We start from the raw sequence: 23897 nt of genomic DNA, 5'->3' as shown, positions 1-23897 counted from the left end.
TTAACTGCATTCTTGTTACAACGAGGTGTGCGGAAGTTTGAATCATTTCTCAATGTTTCAGTCTCCCTCGTTGGCTACAACAGAGATTTCTATTCTTTTTAAGGCTGTGCTATACTCTATTGTGACTGTACCCTTCCCCAAACTGTAGTTAATTGATTTCACCAAAAAAAAGATTCACTTATGACATTCCCTTGAGTTTAAAAAGAACCCTGTTTATTATATACTAAGCGCAAGAAAACATGATAAAACACAACATCAACTCTCTGTAAAATCACATTGGTACACGCAAACAGCACATGCACAATCAAACAGATAAACTAACAAGTTCACAAAAAAGGAACAAATACACACACAGTTGGTGGCTTGGATTATTGACAGTAGCAAATGATGCAGTTATCCTTTGATCAGAGTTTGGAGTTTAAGAATAGAGATATGTTGTCAGAACTATTCAGGTTGTTGGAGAAGCTCAGCATCCCTCTGAGAGGGATTGACATGAAGACATACATGTTTCCTGCTTTTGACTAACACTATTGCAGCTATGAATGTGATTCTAGAAGAATGGGTTGTCAATCTGCTTTCATGGCATGCTAATGAATACAACAGAGGTTCCTGACCATTAAACCAAAAAAACTGCTTCTGAGAATGTAATATGAAAACTTCAATCCACCTTTAGAAAACTGAATATTGCTTCATTCCCAATGAAGTTTTTCCAGCCACCTTTCTAAAAGCTACAGATGGGCTCAAAGGTTCCATCCAAGATCCACACCTCATTTGGCACAAATATCCTTCAAAAGTCTCTAAGTTGTGCCCCATTGTCAGATAAGTGCACTGACATTGTTATGTTCCCAGGTAATGGAAACACTGTACAAGTCAGATTCTGGAGTGAAACATGGTTTGATAGACCATAAGTTTCAGTTTTGCAATTTGGTTACCTGGTGGTTAGTCACTGAACAAATTCACAAAAGACTGCCAATGTACTTTTCATAAAATAACATAATTTTATTCAACAAAAGAATAGGAAAATAAACGATATACAAATATATGGCAATTTGGAAAGATTTTGTTGTGAACAATGAAAGGAAGATGGAACCTAATTTCCCAGGAATCTCTTTTATCGAAACTCAAACCCAGTGATGTACCACACCAAACTTCACTTTCAAGTTTCTTCTTCAACTGACAAGTTTACAAATGCTTCCTTTCAATGGTTTTCTGCACATTCATCAACTATAAATTCTCTTCATCTCTCCCACAGACAAACAGTCACAAGGTAACAATTTTTTTCTTACTAATCTCTAAGGAAAGCTTAGGATCTTTTCTGCCTACTTGGACTGCAAAAACAGCTTAAAACTTATTTCTACCTCTGATGGCCTGGAGACTGCCAAAATTAAACTGCCCTCCTACTTATCTCTGAGCTAAGCATGCTTATGATCCCTGGCCTGTCCTGTTGTTAGAAAAACTCAGCTGAGTGAACACTTCAGTGATTATCTCCTCAGGTTACCTATCCAGTCAAAAGCAGAAATTGCTCTGAAAACTCAGCAGGTCTGGCAGCATTTGTGGAGTAAAAGTAGAATTAACATTTCAAGTCTACTGATCCTTCTTCATAGCATTCTGAGCTCTGAAGAAGGATCACTAGATCTGAAATGATAACTCTGTGTTAACTCACAAGTCCCTGATGAGACCACACTTGGAATATTGTGTCTAGCTCTGGTTTCCCTACTATAGGAAAGATACAGAGGCTTTGGAGAGGGTGCAAAGAAGGTTTACCAGGATGCTGCCTGGACTGGAGGGCTTGCCTAATGAAGAAAGTTTGAATAAGCTCAGACTTTTCTCTGTGGAGAGAAGGAGGAAGAGAGGAGACCTGATCGAGGTGTACAAAATAATGAGAGGAATAGATAGAGTTAATAGCCAGAGACTTTTCCCCAGGGCAGGACTGACTGGTACAAGGGGTCATAGTTTAAGATATTAGGAGAAAGGTATAAAGGGGACATCAGAGGAAGGTTCTTCGCAGAGAGTTGTGAATGCATGGAATGCATTGTCAGCAATAGTGGTGGAAGCAGAGTCATTAGAGACATTTAAGCGCCTGCTGGAACATGCACATGGATAGCAGTGAGTTGAGGGGCGCGTAGATTAAGTTATTATATTTTACATTATGATTAAACCTTGGCACAACATTGTGGGCCAAAGGGACTGTTCTGTGCTGTACTTATCTATGTTCAATGTTCTATGTCTATGTTTCAGATTTCTACCATTCTCAGTTCCTTTTCTTTTTAACCTGTCCAGTAATTTATCTTAAATTATATGTTTTCTTACAAATGCTGTAATCCAGGTCCTTGATTCATTAATATACTCAGCTTTTATAGCAGTAACACATAGTCACTGGGCATGTTTTTCTTCTCTAGAGGCAAATAAAGTTCTGATCCCTTGTTCTGTACTGTATCCTTAGTTCATCTCCTGATTGCCAAAGCAATCCTTAAAGTAGTAACTTCATTGTGTATGCTGTGCCGACAGTATAAAAGGTTCCACCTCTAATATGTGAACACTCTTATAAAGGGGTAAATCAAATGAGCAGATGAGAGTCTTTTCATGCCTGACCAAATTTAATTGTCTTTGATAAAATATTAACTTCAGACCAGCTGTCTGTTGTCTAATCCACTTGTGTGGTCATATGATGCCTATGTCCATTTTAAATTGGTTCCTATATCAAACAATTTTTGTCCATGTAAGTCCCTGGTATTAAATTGAATGATAACAGACTGTTGGAATGCAGAAGAAAGTCATTGAAGCCTAATTGCACCTGCAAAGATGGAATTCAAAATTTCAAAATTAGATGTATTTTATCTGGATTATCATGGCACTGTGTACATACATTTCTTAAATGCGAGCTATTTATCCCCATAAGCTCCATGCCCTGTTTATGGAGGTAAGCACAGGTACTGAGGTGATGGAAACAACATCTGCCATATGCATATTTGAAGTGAAATTCATCTCCAACATGCATCGTGTGAGGCTCTCCCTGTGAGCATGCTCTTAACAATTACCAGAAACCTGGTTTGCACAAAGCTGCTGGCTTAAAGTACTTTACTAACCCCTTTATTTAAAAATTGTTTTCTTCTTTGATCCTCTGATTGTGGAATGTTCTGGCAATCAGCCGGTCAATTTCTGCAAAGTGAAGCAAGCAGCAATTTCAGTTTAAATTTTACAGCATCAGTATATTTACATGAGCATTCAAAGAGAAAGCTCTTTTTTGGGTGAGAGTGTTCTAATGTGAGAATGCCTTGTTTCACATGGTTTCCCAAGATAACTTTCTACTCATTGCATATCACATTGTCACCTAAACATTTGTTTGTCTTTAATGCTGCATGTGCTGAAACTGATGCTAAGATAATCTTCAACAAAAGCTCAGGTTTCCTGTTATTACAATTACTGCATTTTGATTTGTTATGACCTGATATGGCTACCAATTGTCAGCTTGTTTTCCTAAAGTCAAGAAGCCTTGTTTTGGTAGGTCCAATGTTTGTCATGTTAGTTAACTATGGTGGTGCTGTAACAGAGAGCAGATTTACTGGTATACATGATTGTACATATATTTATTGCTTAGAGTGAAAGGAAATTCCACTGGTATTAAACTAATATTCAAAATTTAATCCACATAAATAAAGAGTTCCATTTCTAGAGAATCTTTCAAGATCTTGAGACATTCCAACGTAATTTCAATGTTAATTAGATATGTTTCCACATACAGCAATGAGATAATGACCAGGTATATTTGTTATTCGGTCTGAAATGAGAGATAATTATTTACCAGGTTAATAGGGAGAAGCCCCCTTTTCTTCTTCACAATAGTGTCACAGATTATTACACGTCTTCCTGCGAAGGAAGATGATCTCATGGTTTAAAGTCTCATCCAAAGTAAATACCCCTAACAATGCAGCACTCTCTCCGTACTGTAGTAGAGCTTCAGCTTTGATTTTATGTTCAAAGCACAGCAGCAGACATGAATCCAAAATCTTCTGACGTAGAGGCAAAGTGTTACCAACTGAATCATAACTGTTCATTTCAGATTGTGCCATTGTGATTTCACTTCATCACTAACTCACCACTACATAATTCTTTCAATTCAAATCCTATCATTTGGTCCACAAGATACATTACTTGACTGTGGTTTGTTGAACCATTTCTGAAAGGGGTTCAATTATCAAATATGTACATTTTCATTAGATATTTGGAATTTGTTATCTTTAATTTACAGGTAACTCTTGACACTAAATACAAAAATCAAACTTGTGGCCTTTGTGGGAGTTTTCAAGAAGGAACTGGCATCAATACCGGTAAATAAAAACACCAAGCTTTTTTTTATTAGAATTCCTACATTGTGGAAACAGGCCATTTGGCTCAACTTGTCCACACTGATTCTCCAAATAGCATCCCATCCAAACTCATCCCAACCCTGTAACCTTGCATTTCCCATGGCTAATCCACCTAACCCACACATCCCTAGTCATAATGGGCAATTTGGCACGGGCAATCCATCTAATCGGCACATCTTTGGACTGTGGAAGGAAACCAGATCATTCAGACGAAACCCATGCAAAATGTGCAAACTCACACAGACAGAGGCTGGAAGTTGAACCCAGATCCCTGGCACTGTAAGACAGCAGTGTTAACCACTGAGCCACCATGCTGCTCCTTTTGGAGACTTTTGTCAATGTTATTCACAGCAGGATAACTTGCTTTAGAGGACAAAGATATATTTTTTCTAATTTGAGTATATTTATTGAAATGATATATCAGTAGTTAAGATCATCATCAATCAATAAATATATTTTGGTGTGGAAGAAAGCTAAAGCTAAAGCTAAAGACCTCACCCAAAGAAAAGATTTTTACCTGATGAAAGTCAGCGGTATGGTGGCTCAGTGGTTAGCACTGTTACTTCACAGCGCAGGGACTTGGGTTTAATTCCTGCTTCGGGTGACTGTGTGGGGTTTGCACTTTCTCCCTGTGTCAGCGTGGGTTTCCTCCTGGTGCTCTAGTTTCCTCCCCCAATCCAAAGCTGTGTGCGCCTCGTGTATTGGCCATGGTAAATTGCCTGTAGTGTTAAGTGCATTGGTCAGGGGTAAATAGAGTGTAGGGGAATAGGAGTGAATGGGTTATTTTTCGGAAGGTCGGTGTGGACTTGTTGGGCTAAATGGCCTGTTTCCACACTGTCAGTAATCTTAAAAAAATACCTATGATAATGCCAAATGGACATTTTTAGAAATGCAACCTGTGCATTATATCCTGCATTGGCCATATAGTGGGCACAATGTGCAAAGGCAGATATGTTTATCAGCAAAGTTTATAATAAACATGTATATGTAATATAAAACATTAAAAATGATATTAAGATGTTAAATTATATAAAGAGACAGTTTGCAGATGTACAATAATTTAAATTGATTATAAATAGATAATGAAATTGATTTGTCATCACTGCCGAAACAATATACCATTGTTTTTAGCATTTCACTGATTTCGAACAGCTACTATCTCATGGTATATTTCCCTTCTTTGCTTTTGCAGACTCTGATAATGCTGTATATAACATCATGGTTGCGAATCAGCTGGATGTTCTGGGTCAAGTATGTGTTAACAACCAACCTACAAGTTCAACATGCTCAGCAGCTTCGGTAAGTTCCTTATAATCAAATTTTTTCACAGCAATAGTAGATATGTGTCATCTTCTCTTACTGATACATTTTTGATTATCAATATGAATCTAAAAGTTGACAATCTCCAATAAATTAACTTCTCACATTAAGTGTGTTTTATTGTATGTCCTAATGGGTAGATCAAAACTGTGGGAGAATCCAAATAATTCAATATGATTTTCACTTGTGGATTACACTGCAAAGGTACCATTTACTGTTTATTCATGAATGAGCAATGAGTCAATCATTTGCATGGTTTTATAGGCAAATGTAAACCAGATACGATTTGAAAGGGAATTACTAAACTATTTGTGTATTTATGACAACTTGGCAACTTCCATTGTCATTTTATCTCACAATCATTTACAAAATACTAAAATTTCATTCCACAACCTGCCAAGGTGAGAATTCATAACTTCTGGCTGCCAATGCAAGACTGGGAAGATTAGTTATTGCAATACATTTCTTGGAAAAGTCATCTGATTTAATGATTTCTTGCCTACTTTTATACTGTATGCATCCTCCTCCAAACTGACTGCTTTTCAGAGGCCAATATTCCATGCATTCATAGACCGACCTTTGAGCACAGCATGCACACTCACAGAGTAGCAACATTATAAGAAATGTTAGTCACATGAGAACAGCAGAGCGCAGGCAGAGTGGTACGTTGTTTGACTTGAGACAAGGAGGAAGGCAGAAAGTGGGGAACTCTAGACCAGCAATGCTGATTACTGTCATTCTTAAATGTCAAACATAAATGATTCTCATTCTTTCCCAAAGCCTTTTTTTTCCCAAACACAACAATTTCATCACCTCCATGTTCAATCCTGCACCTATTTCACCAATTCCATCTGCACTCTTTGTCCAACACTCAGTAAGGGATGTCCCCAAACCTGCTCCCTATTTTCTACAGTAACTTTGGCAGAGATCAAGCAGAAATTCTGAGGACCTACAGAAATGGGTTTTGCAGTGAAATTATGGTGACAGAAAAGGACTAATTTTAAGGAAATTACTCATCATATTTGGAGTTGCAATATGCAGATATTGAACAGAGGTTAATCTGTTCAGTGTCAGTTAACCTTTCAGCACTAACCTGCCAATTAGTCCCCCACTGACAAATTGCAATCCAGCCAAATAACTTCAGCTCTCAGTGGCACAACATTACAACTTCACAACAAAAAATGTATAAAATAATACTTCAACTCTCTGACATAACTGAGTCCTTCTCTTTTTGTAAATTTGCTGGAGATCAGCTTTATTTGAAAAATAATGTTAAAATCTAGAGGAGGAAACATTGCAACAGGGCATTCAGTTATCAAAGGATCAATCAACATCCCAAATTTCAGGGTACTCATACTGTTAAGGGCTAATATACTTGAGTATTCACATTTGAACAAACCTACTGCGATTTCCTAAATCTATGATTCTAATCTACTTGAGCATACTGCAATTCAGTGAAATACTTTATCTTGAGTTGGTGTTGAAGCTATGTGAAGGAACAGTTGGACAAGACAGCAGAAATTCCATTCCTTGGAACATTGACTGTCAATGGCTATTTTATTTGACTTATTATTGCCACATGTATCGTAATACAGTGAAAAGTATTGCTTTGTGTGCTATCTAGACAAATCATATCCTGTGTAAGTATATTAGGGTATTGCTACCAATAGTTGGAGCCATGGAATGAAAGAATTTGAACACAATTTTCTGATTCACCCTTGTGCTTCTCTACTTTCAGAACTGCGTCAAGCCACTTTCGATGTATTTTTCAATATGCTTTGCAAATCCCACCTTCACTAATGAATATTTACAATTATGCAAGAAGGATGTATGTGCTTGTGGAAATAAGGAAGAGTGTGCATGTGCAACATTTGAAGAACTATCACGGCAATGTACAAATCTACCTATAAGAAGGTAAATGTTTTATTAATTGGTGATATGGTTGATCAATTTGAATAATAATTGCTGGAAGAGTCAGTACAGGAAAACAACACCTTGATAATCAGACTCCTTGAAAGTGGAGTCACAGGTAGATAGGATAGTGAAGAAGGCGTTTCTTTATTGGTCAGAGTATTGAGTACAGGAGTTGGGAGCTCATGCTGCGGCTGTACAGGACATTGGTTAGGCCACTGTTGGAATATTGTGTGCAATTCTGGTCTCCTTCCTATCGGAAAGATGTTGTGAAACTTGAAAGGGTTCAGAAAAGATTTACAAGGATGTTGCCAGGGTTGGAGGATTTGAGCTACAGGGAGAGGCTGAACAGGCTGGGGCTGTTTTCCCTGGAGCGTCAGAGACTGACGGGTGACCCTTACAGAGGTTTACAAAATTATGATGGGCATGGATAGGATAAATAGGCAAAGTCTTTTCCCTGGGGTCGGGGATCCAGAACTAGAGGACATAGGTTTAGGGTGAGAGGGGAAAGATATAAAAAAGACCTAAGGGGCAACTTTTTCTCTCAGAGGGTGGTACGTGTATGGAATGAGCTGCCAGAGGATGTGGTGGAGGCTGGTACAATTGCAACAGTTAAAAGCCAGTTGGATGGGTATACGAATAGGAAGGGTTTGGAGGGATATGGTCCGGGTGCTGGCAGGTCGGACTAGATTGGGTTGGGATATGTGGTCAGCATGGACAGGTTGGACCGAAGGGTCTGTTTCATGCTGTACATCTCTATGACTCTGTGACTGTATGACATCCAGGCAGATCACTAACATGGGTAGGGACTGTGCTGATGGGTTATATTGGACATCATCATAGGCTGGATGTTGAACTCCCATCTCAGTAGGTTTAAAGGCAGGGACATGTTCATTCCATCAAACAGCCTGCCTGTCATCTACACAACAGCCTTGTCCACACAATATTATACCTGTGTTTGGAGAGTACTTCAGCAGCCTGCCCACCAGTGGGTCAATTGACCCACAATGGATTCAATTACAGAGCCTCATCTGCCACGATTGGGATTTAACCAATAGTATGAGATGTCCATGTAAGGGGCAAACCTAGCATTTCCCTGAACTGGTAATATACCGTCTCCCTGCTCCCTACCACATTGCCATTTCACCCAGTGCTACAGCCAGACTCCAAGCCTATCCTTCCAGTACTCTCCTCCAGGCTACTGCATACTGTCACACTTGCCTGTCTCTGATGATGGTCCCTGGTGAATACTACGTTGTAATACCAGTTATTCTTCAGGTGGCACAGTGCTATTAGAGTGCTATCAGGCTCTGATTCGTCCCTAAGGCAGGACTTTCTATTGTCAACAGGTGAACATTGGCCTTCTGTTTGCCTACAGATGGCTGTGTATGTAGCTGCTCATGTGTTTATACAGTAATTTCCATAGCATCAGGATTACCCCTTACTTCATGGGAAATGAAGTATTTTTGTCAAAGTCTCAACTGCAGCTGTAAACATATTGGCAGCAGGGTGCCTCAGTTAACTGTAAGATGAATTTAGTCCATTGTGTTTTCATTGAGAATGAATATTGACCAGGTAAGGGGGGAAGTCACTGCTCCACCATTAGTAGCTGAGCCCTCAATTGCCAGTGCCCTAATATCTGGATTACTGTCTATACATCCCTCCATTTCACTAGTTTGCTTTCCTCTATTGAGATGCTCCTTCAAATCTAGCCCTTCAATGAAGCTGAAAAATGTGTTGCTGGAAAAGCGCAGCAGGTCAGGCAGCATCCAAGGAGCAGGAGAATCGACGTTTCGGGCATAAGCCCTTCTTCAGGAATGAGGAAGGTGTGCCAAGCAGGCTAAGATAAAAGGTAGGGAGAAGGGACCTGGGGGAGGGGCATTGGGAATGCAATAAGTAGAAGGAGGTTAAGGTGAGGGTGATAGGCCAGAGAGGGGGTAGGGGCGTAGAGGTCGGGAAGAAGATTGCAGGTCATGAAAGCGGTGCTGAGTCCGAGGGTTGGAACTGAGACAAGGTGGGGGGAGGGGAAATGAGGAAGCTGGAGAAATCTGCATTCATTCCTTGTGGTTGGAGGGTTCCTAAGCGGAAGATGTGTAGCTGTGTAGTTCAGTGCTATGCTTTGTTCCATGGTACTCCTGTGAAGCACATTGGGAAGTTTTACTGCATTACAAATGTTCTATAAGTATACAGTGTTTCTGCTGCAATTGCTCACTGAACTCAGAAGAGCACGTTTTCTGTTTTTAGAGGAGGAGATTTATTTCACCAATAATATAAACAGTACATCTCTAAGTGAGGTTTTGAGCTCATTGGGAATTAAAAATTACAATCAGCAATGTGAACATAGGTATTCGCCAATCAGTTTGTTTCTTTTTTAAAATGGTATAGAGAGAAGTTTCATATCAAAATGTAACATTATTGAAATAATTTGTCCAGTGTAATTTTTAGGCTATCAGAATCATGGAAATTTACAGTACTAGAAACCTTCCAGTCCATTGTTCCTTGTGCCTGTTAGTTGAAAAAGCTATCCAATTAGTTCCCCTCACATTCTCCGTCTCCATAGCTTTGCAAATGTTTCATTTAGAGCCAAGTTACAATTGAATCCACTTCCGCCTCTCTTTCAAGCAATGCAGTACACATCATAACAACTAACTGGATTTAAAAAAGCTCCTCATCTCCCTCTAATTCTTTTACCATTAATCTGTATCCTCAGGTTGCCAACACACCCATCAGTGGCAGCAGGTTGATCTCTCTAAATCTTTCATTTATTTGAATATCTCTATTCAATCTCCCTTTAATCTTCTCTGGTGCAAGGAGAACAACCCAGTTTCTCTCATCCCCCACGACATTTGCAATTCATTGAAATGGTATCTCTACTACTGTGATCTTTTGTTGACCTCTTAAAATGTTTGGAGATTTCCTTCGAGCAAAATAGACAGCAGATATTTACAGCTGTGGTTCTGATAATCCAGATAAGTGGCTAGAGGCATCCCTCTCACAACATGACAGACCTGAGCCATTTGAATAGCATAATTTGTGTGAACCTTGTTTGGAGTTTTGCTTTTCCTACCACATGGAAACTGGTGTTCCTGGTGTATGCAAACAAACAGAGACTTACAGACAATTGCTTGAAATTTTAATGCTTCATATGCATGGATTAGTCTGGGTAGCATTGCAAATGAGAGTTTGTAAAAGAAAAATCAAAGTAAATTCTGTGTTTTTTCGTAAACTCGAACAAGCCTTAAAATATCAACATTAAAGAAAAGGAAACAATTCTTAAATGCAACTGTTCACTTTTGCTGTCATTGTGATCGATAAAACTGAGAAAGACCCTTCAGCTCATCACATCCTTGCCAGTTATTATTCTAGTTATTCGAATCTCATTTTTGAGCATTTGAACAAATGCACAAATACTTCTTAAATATATAAGGGTTTTTCTACCACCCTTACACGCAGTGAGTTCCAGTTCCCAATAATCTCTGGGTGAAACCATTTTCCCTCACATCCCCTCTACACATTCTGCCCTTACCTTAAATCGATGTCCCCCAGTTATTGACCCCTCCATCGGGGGAAAAAGTTTCTTCCTGTCTACCCTAATCTATACCCATCACAATTTTAAGACTTAGTTGTTCTGACTCGCTGTGAGACTCAGTTAATTGAAAATCTTTACTGCTTGCAGTGATAATGAAGACGACTTCTATGGAATAGATTGGAAGGAGTGGAGCTCTAAAGTTAGTTGTGGTAAGAACTGTTCCTAAATTACTGAAATTCTTAGTCCTATTCTTGGCTAAATTTGAGAATTACATGGATGTGTAACTTCTCTTTCAGTAAGTCCTGATTGTCCTGAAAATCAATTCTACCAGGAATGTGGTGCAGCGTGTATCCCAACCTGTTCTGACCCAGAAACACAGCAACAATGTGATCAGTGTGTGAATACCTGTGAATGTCCAGAAGGTAATTATAATAAGAAAGACAGTTATCAGACCTTTAGTCTTGTGCATGATTCAGATTCAATGCTGAAGGTAATGCTGTTATTAAGTGTGCTGGACATTGATTAAACTGGGGCCTATTTGTTCCTTGTGTTAAGTGTTAAGGTTTAAAGAAGGATATCGCCCAACGAAATAGTATAAATTCTTACTAGTATTGTTTTGAATTAAATAAATGCTGTTGATTAAACAATTACAGTCTACAAGGTACAGCCACCAGAGCTTATAGGAAGTGCATTGTTATCAATGCAACTTGCTCATTATAGTCAGAGTTAAAAATCACACAACAATACCTAGCTAGCTACCTGACGAAGGAGCAGTGCTCCAAAAGCTTGTACTTCCAAATACACCTGGTGCACTATAACCTGGTGCTGATTTTTGTCCACCTTAGTCCAACACCAGCTCCTCCACATCATTATATACAGTCAAATAAGGAAGGCCATGCAAATGGACAGGGTAGATAGGAAACATAATGGAACAAGAAGTTATAAAACACAAAATTTCAAACTAAATCAGTTTAATGGATGTCTAAAAATCAGGGGTGAGATTGGAACGAGAGGTAGGGTCCTCAGTTCAGACTTTTATTTTACACACTATTATCTAACACTCGACACAAGCTGTTTTGTTAATCGATTTGTCAAAACTTTGTGCATTCTTTTAAAGAGAACTAACCGCAGATTTGATCAATTGCACATTCATTTACATTTGGCTTTTGTTGTGACAGCACTAGGACTACAGTTTTCTAACAAGCGATTATTTCAAATAAATGTCATGTTCTCTGCCTTTGTATTAGGTAGATTAATTTAGTATTTATATTGCGCTTCAGGCACTGTCCTTGATGATATAAGAGACACAGGCAAGTGCATTGACAAAACAGCATGTCCTTGTGAATACAGTGGAATGATTTATAACTCTGGACAAATACGAAACATGTCCTGCCATTCATGGTAATTATATCTATTCAGATCACACACCTTTTTCAACTCAGCTGTCAAAACTTTGACATCAATACTGACATATTGAGTTGCTTGCCTGATAATTATATTTCTTTGCAAGTGTTTGTCAGAGTGGAATGTGGGAATGCTTCGATATCAGTTGCCCTGGAAGATGCAAAATTGAAGAAGGAACGCATTTTACGACATTTGATAATAAGTATTACACATTGAAAGGAGATTGTCTCTACTACGTTGTTGTTGTAAGTTGGACTTCAATGGATTTAATGTTGGGAAGAGAGTGAAAACATATTGAGGTTGCGTAGTGCAAAAATACCATTCTTGTCACTTTTGGACTATATAGGGCACATCTTGGCAATCTTATAAATAACAAAAAAAAAGGCTTCAAATGTAATAAATCCTAGCAGCATATTTGACACCTCCTACCCATTTATTTCAATGGCTAGAAGTACATAAATTAGAATTGAATGATGTTGTGACTGATATGTAAAACTCCAAGCATATGTTAGGGATAGACACAAAGGAAATAGTGTTGACATGTTTTCAGACATAATTAATGTGAAGAAAAATTCGCTGGGAGCAAACAAAGAAAGACTATATTGGAATTCAAATCTAGATCGCAAATGGAATATAGTAACAAATAAATAATAAGTAATTCAGGAGAACCTTTTTACCTAGAGAATAGTTAGAACTTGAAACTTGCTGCCACATGGAGTTGATGGGATGAATAACACTTATGTATTTAAGATAACGTTAGTTAAGTCCATGAGGGAGAAAGAAATTAGAGTAATGTTGACCAGACACAATGATTTCCAATGGGAGAAGACTCAGATGGAGCACCAGCAACGACACAGAGCTGGTGAATCCAATAAGCTGTTTCAGTGTTGTACATTCTACTTAATTAATGTTTTGATTAAATGTAAAAGGTGCATAAGTTCCAATGTTAATAATTGGCATTTTGCACTACATTTAATAGACCTGAAGATGAGAACATTTGAAGATCATTCAGGAATGACTTTGCATCAATTTGACTGACCCACAGGAATTCATATTAGATCAGATTGGTATTTTGGTTAGTGTATAATTCTTATATATCTATTTGACAGAGTTTAGACTCATATTTAGAAACTTGTTATCCACAGACAAAAGCTTGGAGTGTGAAGGTTGAGTTGCGGCCATGTCAGATCGCATTTAAACAAACATGTTTACAGCGTGTGGTGTTCACCAACAATCAGGTGAGATTTTACAATCAGTCACTTGGGAAGTATAGGCCTAAATATTTTTCTAAAGAGAGATATGTTGCAAAAGCTTTTGTGTATTCCATTCATCAAGACAAACACAAGAATGCCAAACTTCAAACAGTCACTACGGTTTATAATACAGGAAGAAAGAGAGTTGGTTGTTTGGCAAGTCATCTCTGATCAGCTAAAGCATTGCTCTGGAGAAAAAACAAACAAACTTCCTACTATTAAATGTGATTCTGCAATTGGACAACACATGCTGATCAATCCTGAGTGCTCTATAGGTGCAGCATAGGTATAAAACCCAATTCAAGATAGACCAACCAGAGTTGACTTGCAAATTAATCAATATCCTTTTTTTCCTGCAATATAAATTGTCCTAATTGTGTAAAGTTTGGCATTCTTGTGATGAATGCAAGATAAAATCTTTTTAGCAACCTCTGTTTTGTCAGCATGATATGTAATCTTGTTATTCAGATGCTTTAGAGTGGTGCATTTGAGCCAGAAATTATGCAAAGAAGGATTCTTTTTTATCTTTTCCGCAGACCTCGTATGCATTCACGAATGATGGTAATGTGTATTCTGAAGGGAATAAAGTTGGACTTCCCCTAGCAAAAGGTAAAAGACATCATCTCATTCTAAATACCAAATTGGCAAGTAGCAGTGATATTAATCTGTGCTTATTTTCTTTTCACAGGTGATGTGATAATATTTCAACAATCCTCAATGTTCATTCAAGTAGCAATGGATTCTGGTATGAAGATGCAAATACAGACATCTCCCATCATGCAGCTTTATATCTCACTGCCTGAAACTGCCCAGGGAAGTACAAAAGGTGGGTGTTTAATGCCCGAACAAACAATGTATTTAATTTATTGTTTACCCATTGTATTACACTTGTGCCCGTGAATCAATCTGATTCACACTTCTCATGTGTTTGTGATTTTGTATTTATGCAAGGGCAATGGTGCCTCCTATTTCCAGGTCCCATATCTCTCCTGACCCCCTTATAACCCTCAATAGCTTTATTCAAGTGCTTTCCCAATAGGTTAGAATAGCAGTGTACATGAGGCCCTTCAGCCCATCGTGTTTGTGCCAGTTCTTTCAAAGAGTGAACCGGTCAGTCTTGTCACAAATCCCCACATCCATTATTTCCACATTTGTTTTCTGAAAATCGTTATTCATTCTCCTATTGAACACTAATTTTAAACTGTAATTTTAAACTATTTTGATCTCAGTTTCAGGAAAGGAATTCATTCCAAATCCTAACCAGTACTTTTGTAAAAATGCCTTTAACCAATCAATTTAAATGAAATTAAATCGGTCCTGTGTAGGCTATCGATCTTTCAGCCATTGGAAAGAGTTTTCAAAGTGGATTGACTTTTACATTCTAGGCTTCTATTTATAAAAGCTATCACAATCTCAGGTTTCAGTATGATACATGTTACACCCACTACTTTGTCAGAACATTGAACATAACATTGTGATGTGTATTGTGCAATCAGCTCCACCTCTTTGAACTTAGGTGGATGCAGTGGCACATTGGTCTTATCTCTGAGCTAGTGATCTGAAGGTCCAAATTAAGGCTCTGATGCCATAGGTTCGAAGCCATGGAATTAAAAAAATCTAATTTAAAAAAAAACATGTAATTACTGTCAATTGTTGGGGGAAGAAGTAAATCATCTGGTTCACTAATGCCTTTTCAGGAAAGAAATCGCTGCTCTCACCTGGTCTGACCTACATGTGAATCCAGACAGGTAGTAAATACCTTCTGGGCAGTTAGGGAAGATCAATAAATGCTGGCCAAGCAAGTGGCACCAACATAAACAAAAATAAACACTTGTCCCCAAGTCTTCTTTTTGAGATTTTCAAGCGGGCTGCTTTACAATTTCTCAATTTTACAATTTGTGACGCTTCTTGCTGGTTTTCTGAACTTAAATTTTCATTTTCACAAATTCATTTATTAGGTAATGCTGTCACATAGTAGCATTATCTTGTGTATTTGAATTGGCATACAAGAGATAGCTAGGCTCACACAGTATCAACAATAGCTATTGATTCTACATAAACTTATAGTCCCAACATGTAAGGAAGAGCATAGCAGGTCAGGCAGCTTCTAAGGAGCAGGAGAATCGACGTTTCAGACATAAGCCCTTTATCAGGAATGAGGCTTGTGGGTCAGGGCTGAGAGATAAATGGGAGGGGGGTGGGTTTGGTGGGAAGGTAGCTGAGAAAGCGATAGGTGGATGAAGGTGAGGGAGAAGGTGATAGGTCCGGACGGTGGTGCCGGGTTGGAGGCTTGGGACTAGGATAATGTGGGGGGAAGGGAAATGAGGAAGCTGTTGAAATCCACATTGATCCCATGTGATTGCATGGTCCCAAGGCCGAATATGACGCTTTACTCTACCAGGCATCAGGTGGTAACAGATAGGAGGTGGAGGAGGCTCAGGACCTGCATGTCCTTGATGGATGGGAGGGGGAGTTGAAGTGTTCAGCCATGGGGCGGTGTGATTGGTGGGTGCAGGTGTCCCAGAGATGTTCTCTGAAACGATCAGCAAGAAGGCATCCTGTCTCCCTGATGTAGAGGAGACCACCCTAGGTACAATGGATGCAGTAGATGACATTGGTCAAGGTACAGGTAAATTTCTGACGGATGTGAAAGGATTCCTTGGGGCCTTGGATGTAGGTGAGGGGAGTGGTGTGGGCACAGGTTTTGCACTTCCTGCGGTGCCAGGGAAAGTTGCCAGGAGTGGGGTGTGGACCTGACGAGTGAGTCACTGAGGGAATGGCCTTTTCAGAACACTGATAAGGTGGGGAGGGAAATATATCTCTGCTGTGGGATCTGTTTGGAAGTGGCGGAGGTGCCGGAGGATGATGAGTTGTTTGCGGAGGTTGGTGGGGTGGAAGGTAAGGACCGGGGTGGGGTTCTGTCCTTGTTGCACTGGGAGAGGTAGGGTTGAAGGTGGTGGTGTGTGAAGTGGAGGAGATGTGCTGGAAGGCAGCGTCAACCACATGCGAAGGGAAGTCACGATCATGGAAGAAGAAGGCCATCTGGGACTTTCTGAGGTGGAATTGGTTGTTCTGGGAACAGATGCGGCAGAGGCGGAGGAATTGGGAATAAGGGATGGTGTTTTTACAGGAGGTGGGTTGGGAGGAGTTGTAGTCTAGGTAGCTGTGGGAGTCGGTGTGTTTGTAGCATATGTCTGTGGTTAGCTAATCACCAGATGATGGTGATGGAGAGGTCTAGGAAGGAGAGGGAGGATTCCAAGATGGTCCAGGTGATTTTGAGGTCGGGTTGGAAGGTGTTGGTAAAGTTGGGGGGAGCATGAGGCAGCGCCGATATAGTCATCGATGTAGCGGAGGAACAGGTAGGGAGTGGTGCCAGTGTAACTGCGGAAGATGGACTGTTCCACATATCCTATAAACAGGCAGGCATAGCTGGGTCTTATGCGGGTGCCCATGATTACCCTTTTGGTTTGGAGGAAGTGGGAGGATTGGAAGGAGAAGTTGTTGAGGGTGAGGACCAGTTCAGCCAAATGGTGTCGGTGGAAGCGTACTGGTTGGGGATGGCGTGAGAGGGAGAAATGGAGGGCTTGGAGACCTTTGTCATGGTGGAACGATGTGTACAGGGACTGGATTTCCATGATGAAGATAAGGGAAATGAAAATCTTGAAGGAATGAAGGGCATGTGTGGTTTCACGAATGTAGGTGGGGAGCTTGTGCACTAAAGGGGACAAGATGGTGTCAAGGTAGGAAGAGATGAGTTTGATGGGATAGGCGCAGTCTGAGACAATGAGTCGACCGGGACAGTCAGGTTTGTGAATCTTCGATAGGAGATAGAATCGGGCGGTGCGGGGTTCACGGACAATGAATTTGGAGGCTGTGCATGAGAGATCTCCAGAGGTGATGAGGTTGTGGATGGTCTGGGAGTCAATTCTCCTGCTTCTCGGATGCTGCCTGACCTGCTGTGCTTTTCCAGTACCACACTCTCGTCACTGATCTCCAGCATCTGTAGTCCTCACTTTCTCCTAGTTCCAACATGTAAGGAAAACATTCATTTCCTAGATGCAGCGTTCAAATTAGCATAAGACCAAAGGCATTCATTAGTAACAAAAGTATTTTTTTCAAAATAGTTGGCATACTTCTACATCACCCTGATCACACCTGCGACAGACTGGTGAGGTCAGAGCTAATGAATTCCTGGTGCATAAGAATAAGCTGGAGCATTTTAACCAAGCAATTACCAAAGCATTCATTGCATTTCCAATCACAATTGCAAATTTAAATGCACCAATTGACAATATTCATTGCAATAGCATCCACCACATTTTTTTCCAAATAGTAAATCCTGATATTGTAGCTTAAGTTAGATATTCCACATCTACTGCTCCAATGAGTTCAGGTTTTCCTGGCTCTGAGGTAGTTGTGTATTCCATTCTTGACCGGCTTAAAGCGGTTATCTCTTCTTGCAGCCTCTTCATTTGCCCGTCCACTTTCCAATCTCTTTCTGCTGCCCCACACCCCATCTGCCACTGCAGCTTCATTCATTCTCAATTATCTTTACAGACTCCTTCTGCACGTCCCTTGCAGTCTCCTCCTTCATCCTCCAACTGCTTACGGCTTCCCTTGGCAGCCCCCACCCCAAATGCTCCTCCATGCTTTCCACACCTTGCCTGTCATGGCAACATGAGGCATCCCCGAGATCTGACTGACAGAAACCCAAACATTAGATTAGATTAGATTAGATTATTAACAGTGTGGAAACAGGCCCTTCGGCACAACAAATCCACACCGACCCGCCGAAGCACAACCCACCCAGACCCATTCCCCTACACCTAACACTACGGGCAATTTAACTTGGCCAATTCACCTTAACCTGCACATTTTTGGATTGTGGGAGGAAACCGGAGCACCCGGATGAAACCCATGCAGACACGGGGAGAATGTGCAAACTCCACACAGAGAGTCGCCTGAGGCGGGAATTGAACCCGGGTCTCTGGCGCTGTGAGGCAGCAGTGCTAACCACTGTGCCACAGTGCCGCCCTGCATCTGGTCTCCACAGTCTCCAAGGCCTGTTCCTACAAATGTCTACCACTGAGGTGCACTCAGTAATCCCCAAGAGCAGGGTCCTGCATTGGGCACAACCCAAGGCTGGGTCATGTAGGTACCAGTCCCCTCAGCCCGGAGCAGCATTGGCAATCCCACACTACAATGCCTCAAGCTGCACAAGTGAACCCACCTGAGGAGCAAAACAGCCTGTGATTGCCTGAACTTGAGAGACACAGAAGCTCCAAGTGGTGCAGCAACTTCTCACAAATTCTGTCTCCATCACCCACAGCATGACTTTGCTCTGATTGGCTGCAAAGGGCTGGTGTTTGGCAGTGATTGGCCCAACCAGCACCATGCTCTCCAGGGACCCACATTTCTGAAGTATTAACATTTATAGCCCAAATGCTATATATAGCCCAAATGTCACATCATTCTTCCTCTCTCTTGTTCTCATTCCTGATTCTTTTATAATTCAAATTTGTATTTCAATGCTAAAAACACTTCCATTTACCATTTATGTGTTGCACGGCAATAGATATCCAGCGCTTTTGGCTTTTAGTGTGGATTTAAAGATAATTCATTCTGGCTTATGCATTTTATGAAACATGAATTCCATTATACAAAGCACCTTGCCTGATATTATGACATCATAAAGCACTACTTTCTTTTAGAAGTAGTCACTGCTGGATCATAAGAGACATGGCTCAGTATACTGCCTCACAAACAGCAATACCAGAATGAATACTTTGTCAAATTAACACTGCTTTTAGAAAGCCTACAGTGTGGAAGCAGGCCATTCATCGCATACAACCCCTCCACAGAGCATCCTACCCAGACCCCTGCCATTTCCCATGGCTAACCCACCTTGCCTGCACACTGTGGGGCAACTTAGCATGGCCTACCCACATAACCTTCACATTTTCGGACTGTGGGAGGTAACCCATGTAGACCTGGGGAGAATGTGCAAACTCCACACAGGTAACTGCCTGAGGGTGGAATCTAACCCAGGTCCCTATTGCTGTGAGGCAGTGGGATAAGCATTGGTTTATCATCTCATCCCAAATCTATCACTCCTTTAATAGTCTTGGTATTTTCATCCCTAATTTACCCCTATCCAATGGTGAGACATTTACTCTCCGAAGCACGGTAACAGTCTTTGTTTACATATGTATATCTCCAGTTTACTGACTACAGCCCCCTTCTGTTCCACTACATCTCTTTATCTGGTCTGTCCTTCTGTTCTACTGTGCTTTGTGATATCAGAGCAACATTGTCATTTACATATTCTATTATGCTACGTTATAAACTAAGCTAGAACTGACATTTGCACTACAAATCAAGAATGGTTTGAATTAATGAAGTGAAAAAAAAATCAGAAGACAGATATCAGCTTGATACCTTCATTTAATGATGTGTATTTTCTGTTTCACAGGACTATGTGGCATTTTTAATGACAATGCAAATGACGACTTTCTATCTGCACATAACATTGTGGAAAATGCACCTGTTACGTTTGCTAATTCCTGGGAAGCGGAAAGCAATTGCCCTGGAGCATCAATATTTGATCCATGTGTTAGTTCAGAAAATGGTAATATAGAATGGCTAATCCTTACTATAACAGACATTGTTTTATATGAGTAAAACATGTAAGACATGAGTTCTGAATTGATATAATAAATTTCTCATCTTCTCTTATGTAAAGAATTCCACTACCATAAACTATTCTGTTTTAATGATCCAATCAAGTAGTCACAAGCCTACTAACGACCGTCCTTAAAGAAATACTTCAGTCCTTAAATATTTCATAAAATGTATTCACAAATTAGCCTGTTGCTGAAATCATTCTTGATGCATTTTTCAATCAGGTTATTTTCTATGAAATTAACACCAAAAACAAATTAAAATTGAATATATGTTTGGTTTATAGTTTTTTTTTATTTGGCCACGATGTGAATGTTTTTTTGGACACATGTTCATTAGGAATTCTGTCGAGTACATGCTGCCCATATTGCCAGAGTGCATTCGAGCAGTGTGGCTGTTGGAGAGGGAGATTATGTCAGTATTCCAAAACTTGTCTTTGTCATCTGGTCTTGTTTCATTACAAGCTGGCACTGTACAAATGGTGTAGAGAGCACCGAAATAAGAGAATAAGAGAGATGAATGTGTGGCTGGAAAGATGGTGTGGAACTCCTGGGAGATTTGGGGGAGATGGCACCTGTACAAACTGGACAAGTTGCACCTGAACAGAACCAGGCATGAGCTCCTGTGGGTATTTTGCTCGTACTTCCCTTTCATTTGGAGAAGGAAATCTTCAAACAAACCTGGCAATGGGGTGAAAACCAGGACATTGTATTAGAGAGCAATACAAGAGTTTTCAAAACACTAGGAGACACAGATAGCATTAGAATACTAGGATCGTGGGTAGATTTGCAAAAGGAAGAAAGAATTCCTGTCTAAATCAGGTATACACTATACATTTGTGAATACTTGGAGTATGGTCAATAAGATTCCTGAGTGGCAGGTGCAGATTGCCATGGTGATATTATGACTATAAATTAGAAGCAGATACAGTAATAACATTTAAAAGACATCTTGACAGACACAAGAATAGGCTGGGAATAGAGGGACCAGATAGATGGAAAATGTTTTTAATTTATAAAGGAGTCGTGTCTGCGCAGGCAAATAAACATTTTGAGGCAATGCTATGATTTGTGAATTATCCCATATTTAGAATTTGAAGACATAATCACTTAAAGTTATACTAAATGATTTTGTCATATTCTCTGCAAATACTCTAACCAGAATTATTTAAATGTCTGAAAAATGGTCAAATAAAGTTGCAAACTGTCAACCAATTCAATGTGACAAATATTATCCTGCAAAACAATCTGATAAATAGGCTGATTGAATTTGATTTTAAAATAATTTACTTGTGGTTAGAGTCTCTGTGTCTCTCCTTTTCTACAGTTTTCTGATTTCCAACAGTAAAAAGAAGGTTAAGTAAGGGCACTCTACCACAAATGTTACTCTCAGTCAATGTTTGCAAGTGTAAACGAATGGACACAGGACCTGCTTCAATAAGGAGAAATAGCTCACCAAGCATGTGCTCATTGTAACATCTCAGGGAATGGGGTTTGAGCAGTCAGAGTTTGACTCTGTTTAATCCCATCAATCTGCAATATTGTATATTGTTGCTCAAACATTGCACTTTAGCTTTATTTAGTAACTGCATTATCTTGATGCCAAAGGTCGAGAGATTAGTCTTGAGAAAAGGATCTATAATATAAACAACATGGATAATAAGAAATGTAGGTCTTTAGGCCCTTCAAACCTGCTTTGCCATTCAATCATAGAATCCCTCAGTGCAGAAAGAGACCATTGGGTCCATCAAGTCTACACTGACCATCCAAAGAATACCCTATCCAGACCCTGCCACCTCACCTTAACCTCCCAACCCTGTATTTCCCATGACTAATCCACCTAACTTGCACATTCCTGGACAATTTAGCATGGCCAATCCACCTACATACTTGGACTGCGGGAAGAACCCGGAGCACCCAGAGGTAGCTCATGCAGACACAGGGAGAAAGTGCAAACACCATACAGTAACCCAAGGCTGGAATTGAATCTAGGTCCCTACCACTGTGAGGCAGCAGCACTAACCGCTGTGCTACCCCATGCCATCCCATGGCTAATCATCCAGTTTAGTACCCTGTTACAAATTTCTCACCGTGCACTTTGACTCCTTTAGCCCTAAGAACTATATCTCATTTCTTCTTGAAGATGTTTTGGCTTCAACTGCTTTCTGTGGTAGGGAAACATTTTGTTCTTAAGTAAGCATAAACATAACAAAATGGCAGAAATTTACATGAAAAGCTTACATATTTAATTTGCATTACAAATATGAGCCTAAATGCCCAGCTGGCCTTTGTACTGGACTCAAAGATAATGCACTTAAAGAGAGAACGAATATAAAGATTATGTAATGTACTGGTAACAGGTTGATTGTTGGACTGTGGAAAAGAATGAGTGGATGTGATCTGTATTTGGAAATGTGAAAGTTCTAGGAACAGGGTATTGCAATGTTGTAAAGTACCTGAAACCTTCTTTTATCTAATTATTTTTTATCTTTTTAAATCAATATCCTGTGCTCGCATGTGTCCATATGGCTAATCCCTCAGTTTTTGTTCTGATGTTTCCAAAACCTCTGGATCTTTATTTCCTCCCTAATTCTCTGGATCTTCTCACTCTTTCTTAATGCTTCTTCCTCCACTTGATCTGCCTTTTTCTGTCTTTCCCTGATCCCATTGTTATGTAACCAAGCTGACCCCAGCTTTTCATATTGAATTATTAAATTTATCACATCATATGTGAAATTTGAGCTGGAACATAAAGCAGAAGAGAGGAGAAAACCACAATGTGGCTAGTTTCAATGAAGATGTATCTTGCAAATATACTAATGTATGAATTTATGAAGTGGAAACTGTCAACACAATTTGGAACAAAAGTGCTGAAACAAATCTACATGAGTCAGATATGGAATGAATGTACGCTAAGTTTATTTTGACATATTATAAATGCATATTATTTTATTGTATTGCTTAAATTTGAATTACTTTTTAAATCGTATACTAGTTTTGATGAAAACTGACATGTTATTAAATGTGGCTTGCAGAACACTATGCAAAGCAGCACTGTTCCAAATTAAAAGATCCAATGGATGCTTTCGCTGTGTGTCACTCAACAGTGGATTACACGAAATATTATGAAGTAAGAATTCTATAAAAATCTGAATGCCTTCAGAGAAATTTAAAGTCAAAATATAATGTTAATTAATGATGATATGATCCCAGCTGATGGTAAAACTAGATAAGACACATTCCAGAGTGAAACCTGTTTTGATAGATAATAGCTTTTATATTTGCAGTTTGGTTAGCGTGGTGGTCAGTCACTGAACGTACTAAGAGACTGCCATAACACTTTGAACAAAAAAACATCAAAAATTATCACACACGAAAGGAATATTTCTACTTTTCACTATGTAAGAATTATTTCAAATGCTCATATTACAAA

The 23897-nt window shown here is 39.7% G+C and overlaps 1 protein-coding gene across 1 annotated transcript in view; it reads left to right on the top strand.

Annotated features, from left to right (window-relative positions):
* Nucleotides 1–23897, top strand: part of LOC122561445 (uncharacterized) — a 94512-nt gene that overhangs the window by 13794 nt on the left and 56821 nt on the right. The window contains exons 5-16 of the mRNA XM_043713188.2: nucleotides 4250–4328; nucleotides 5560–5666; nucleotides 7426–7601; nucleotides 11275–11336; nucleotides 11424–11549; nucleotides 12408–12528; nucleotides 12638–12776; nucleotides 13677–13769; nucleotides 14321–14393; nucleotides 14473–14610; nucleotides 20257–20412; nucleotides 23500–23594. Of these exons, the coding sequence (XP_043569123.2) occupies nucleotides 4250–4328; nucleotides 5560–5666; nucleotides 7426–7601; nucleotides 11275–11336; nucleotides 11424–11549; nucleotides 12408–12528; nucleotides 12638–12776; nucleotides 13677–13769; nucleotides 14321–14393; nucleotides 14473–14610; nucleotides 20257–20412; nucleotides 23500–23594 (1365 nt within the window). The remainder of the gene's footprint in view (nucleotides 1–4249; nucleotides 4329–5559; nucleotides 5667–7425; nucleotides 7602–11274; nucleotides 11337–11423; nucleotides 11550–12407; nucleotides 12529–12637; nucleotides 12777–13676; nucleotides 13770–14320; nucleotides 14394–14472; nucleotides 14611–20256; nucleotides 20413–23499; nucleotides 23595–23897) is intronic.

Source organism: Chiloscyllium plagiosum, unplaced genomic scaffold, assembly GCF_037043375.1.
Source record: "Chiloscyllium plagiosum isolate Xiang-an unplaced genomic scaffold, Cpla_swu_hap1 HiC_scaffold_23, whole genome shotgun sequence".
NCBI classification, from domain to species: Eukaryota; Metazoa; Chordata; class Chondrichthyes; order Orectolobiformes; family Hemiscylliidae; genus Chiloscyllium; species Chiloscyllium plagiosum.
This window is presented reverse-complemented; position numbering and strand designations above follow the sequence as displayed.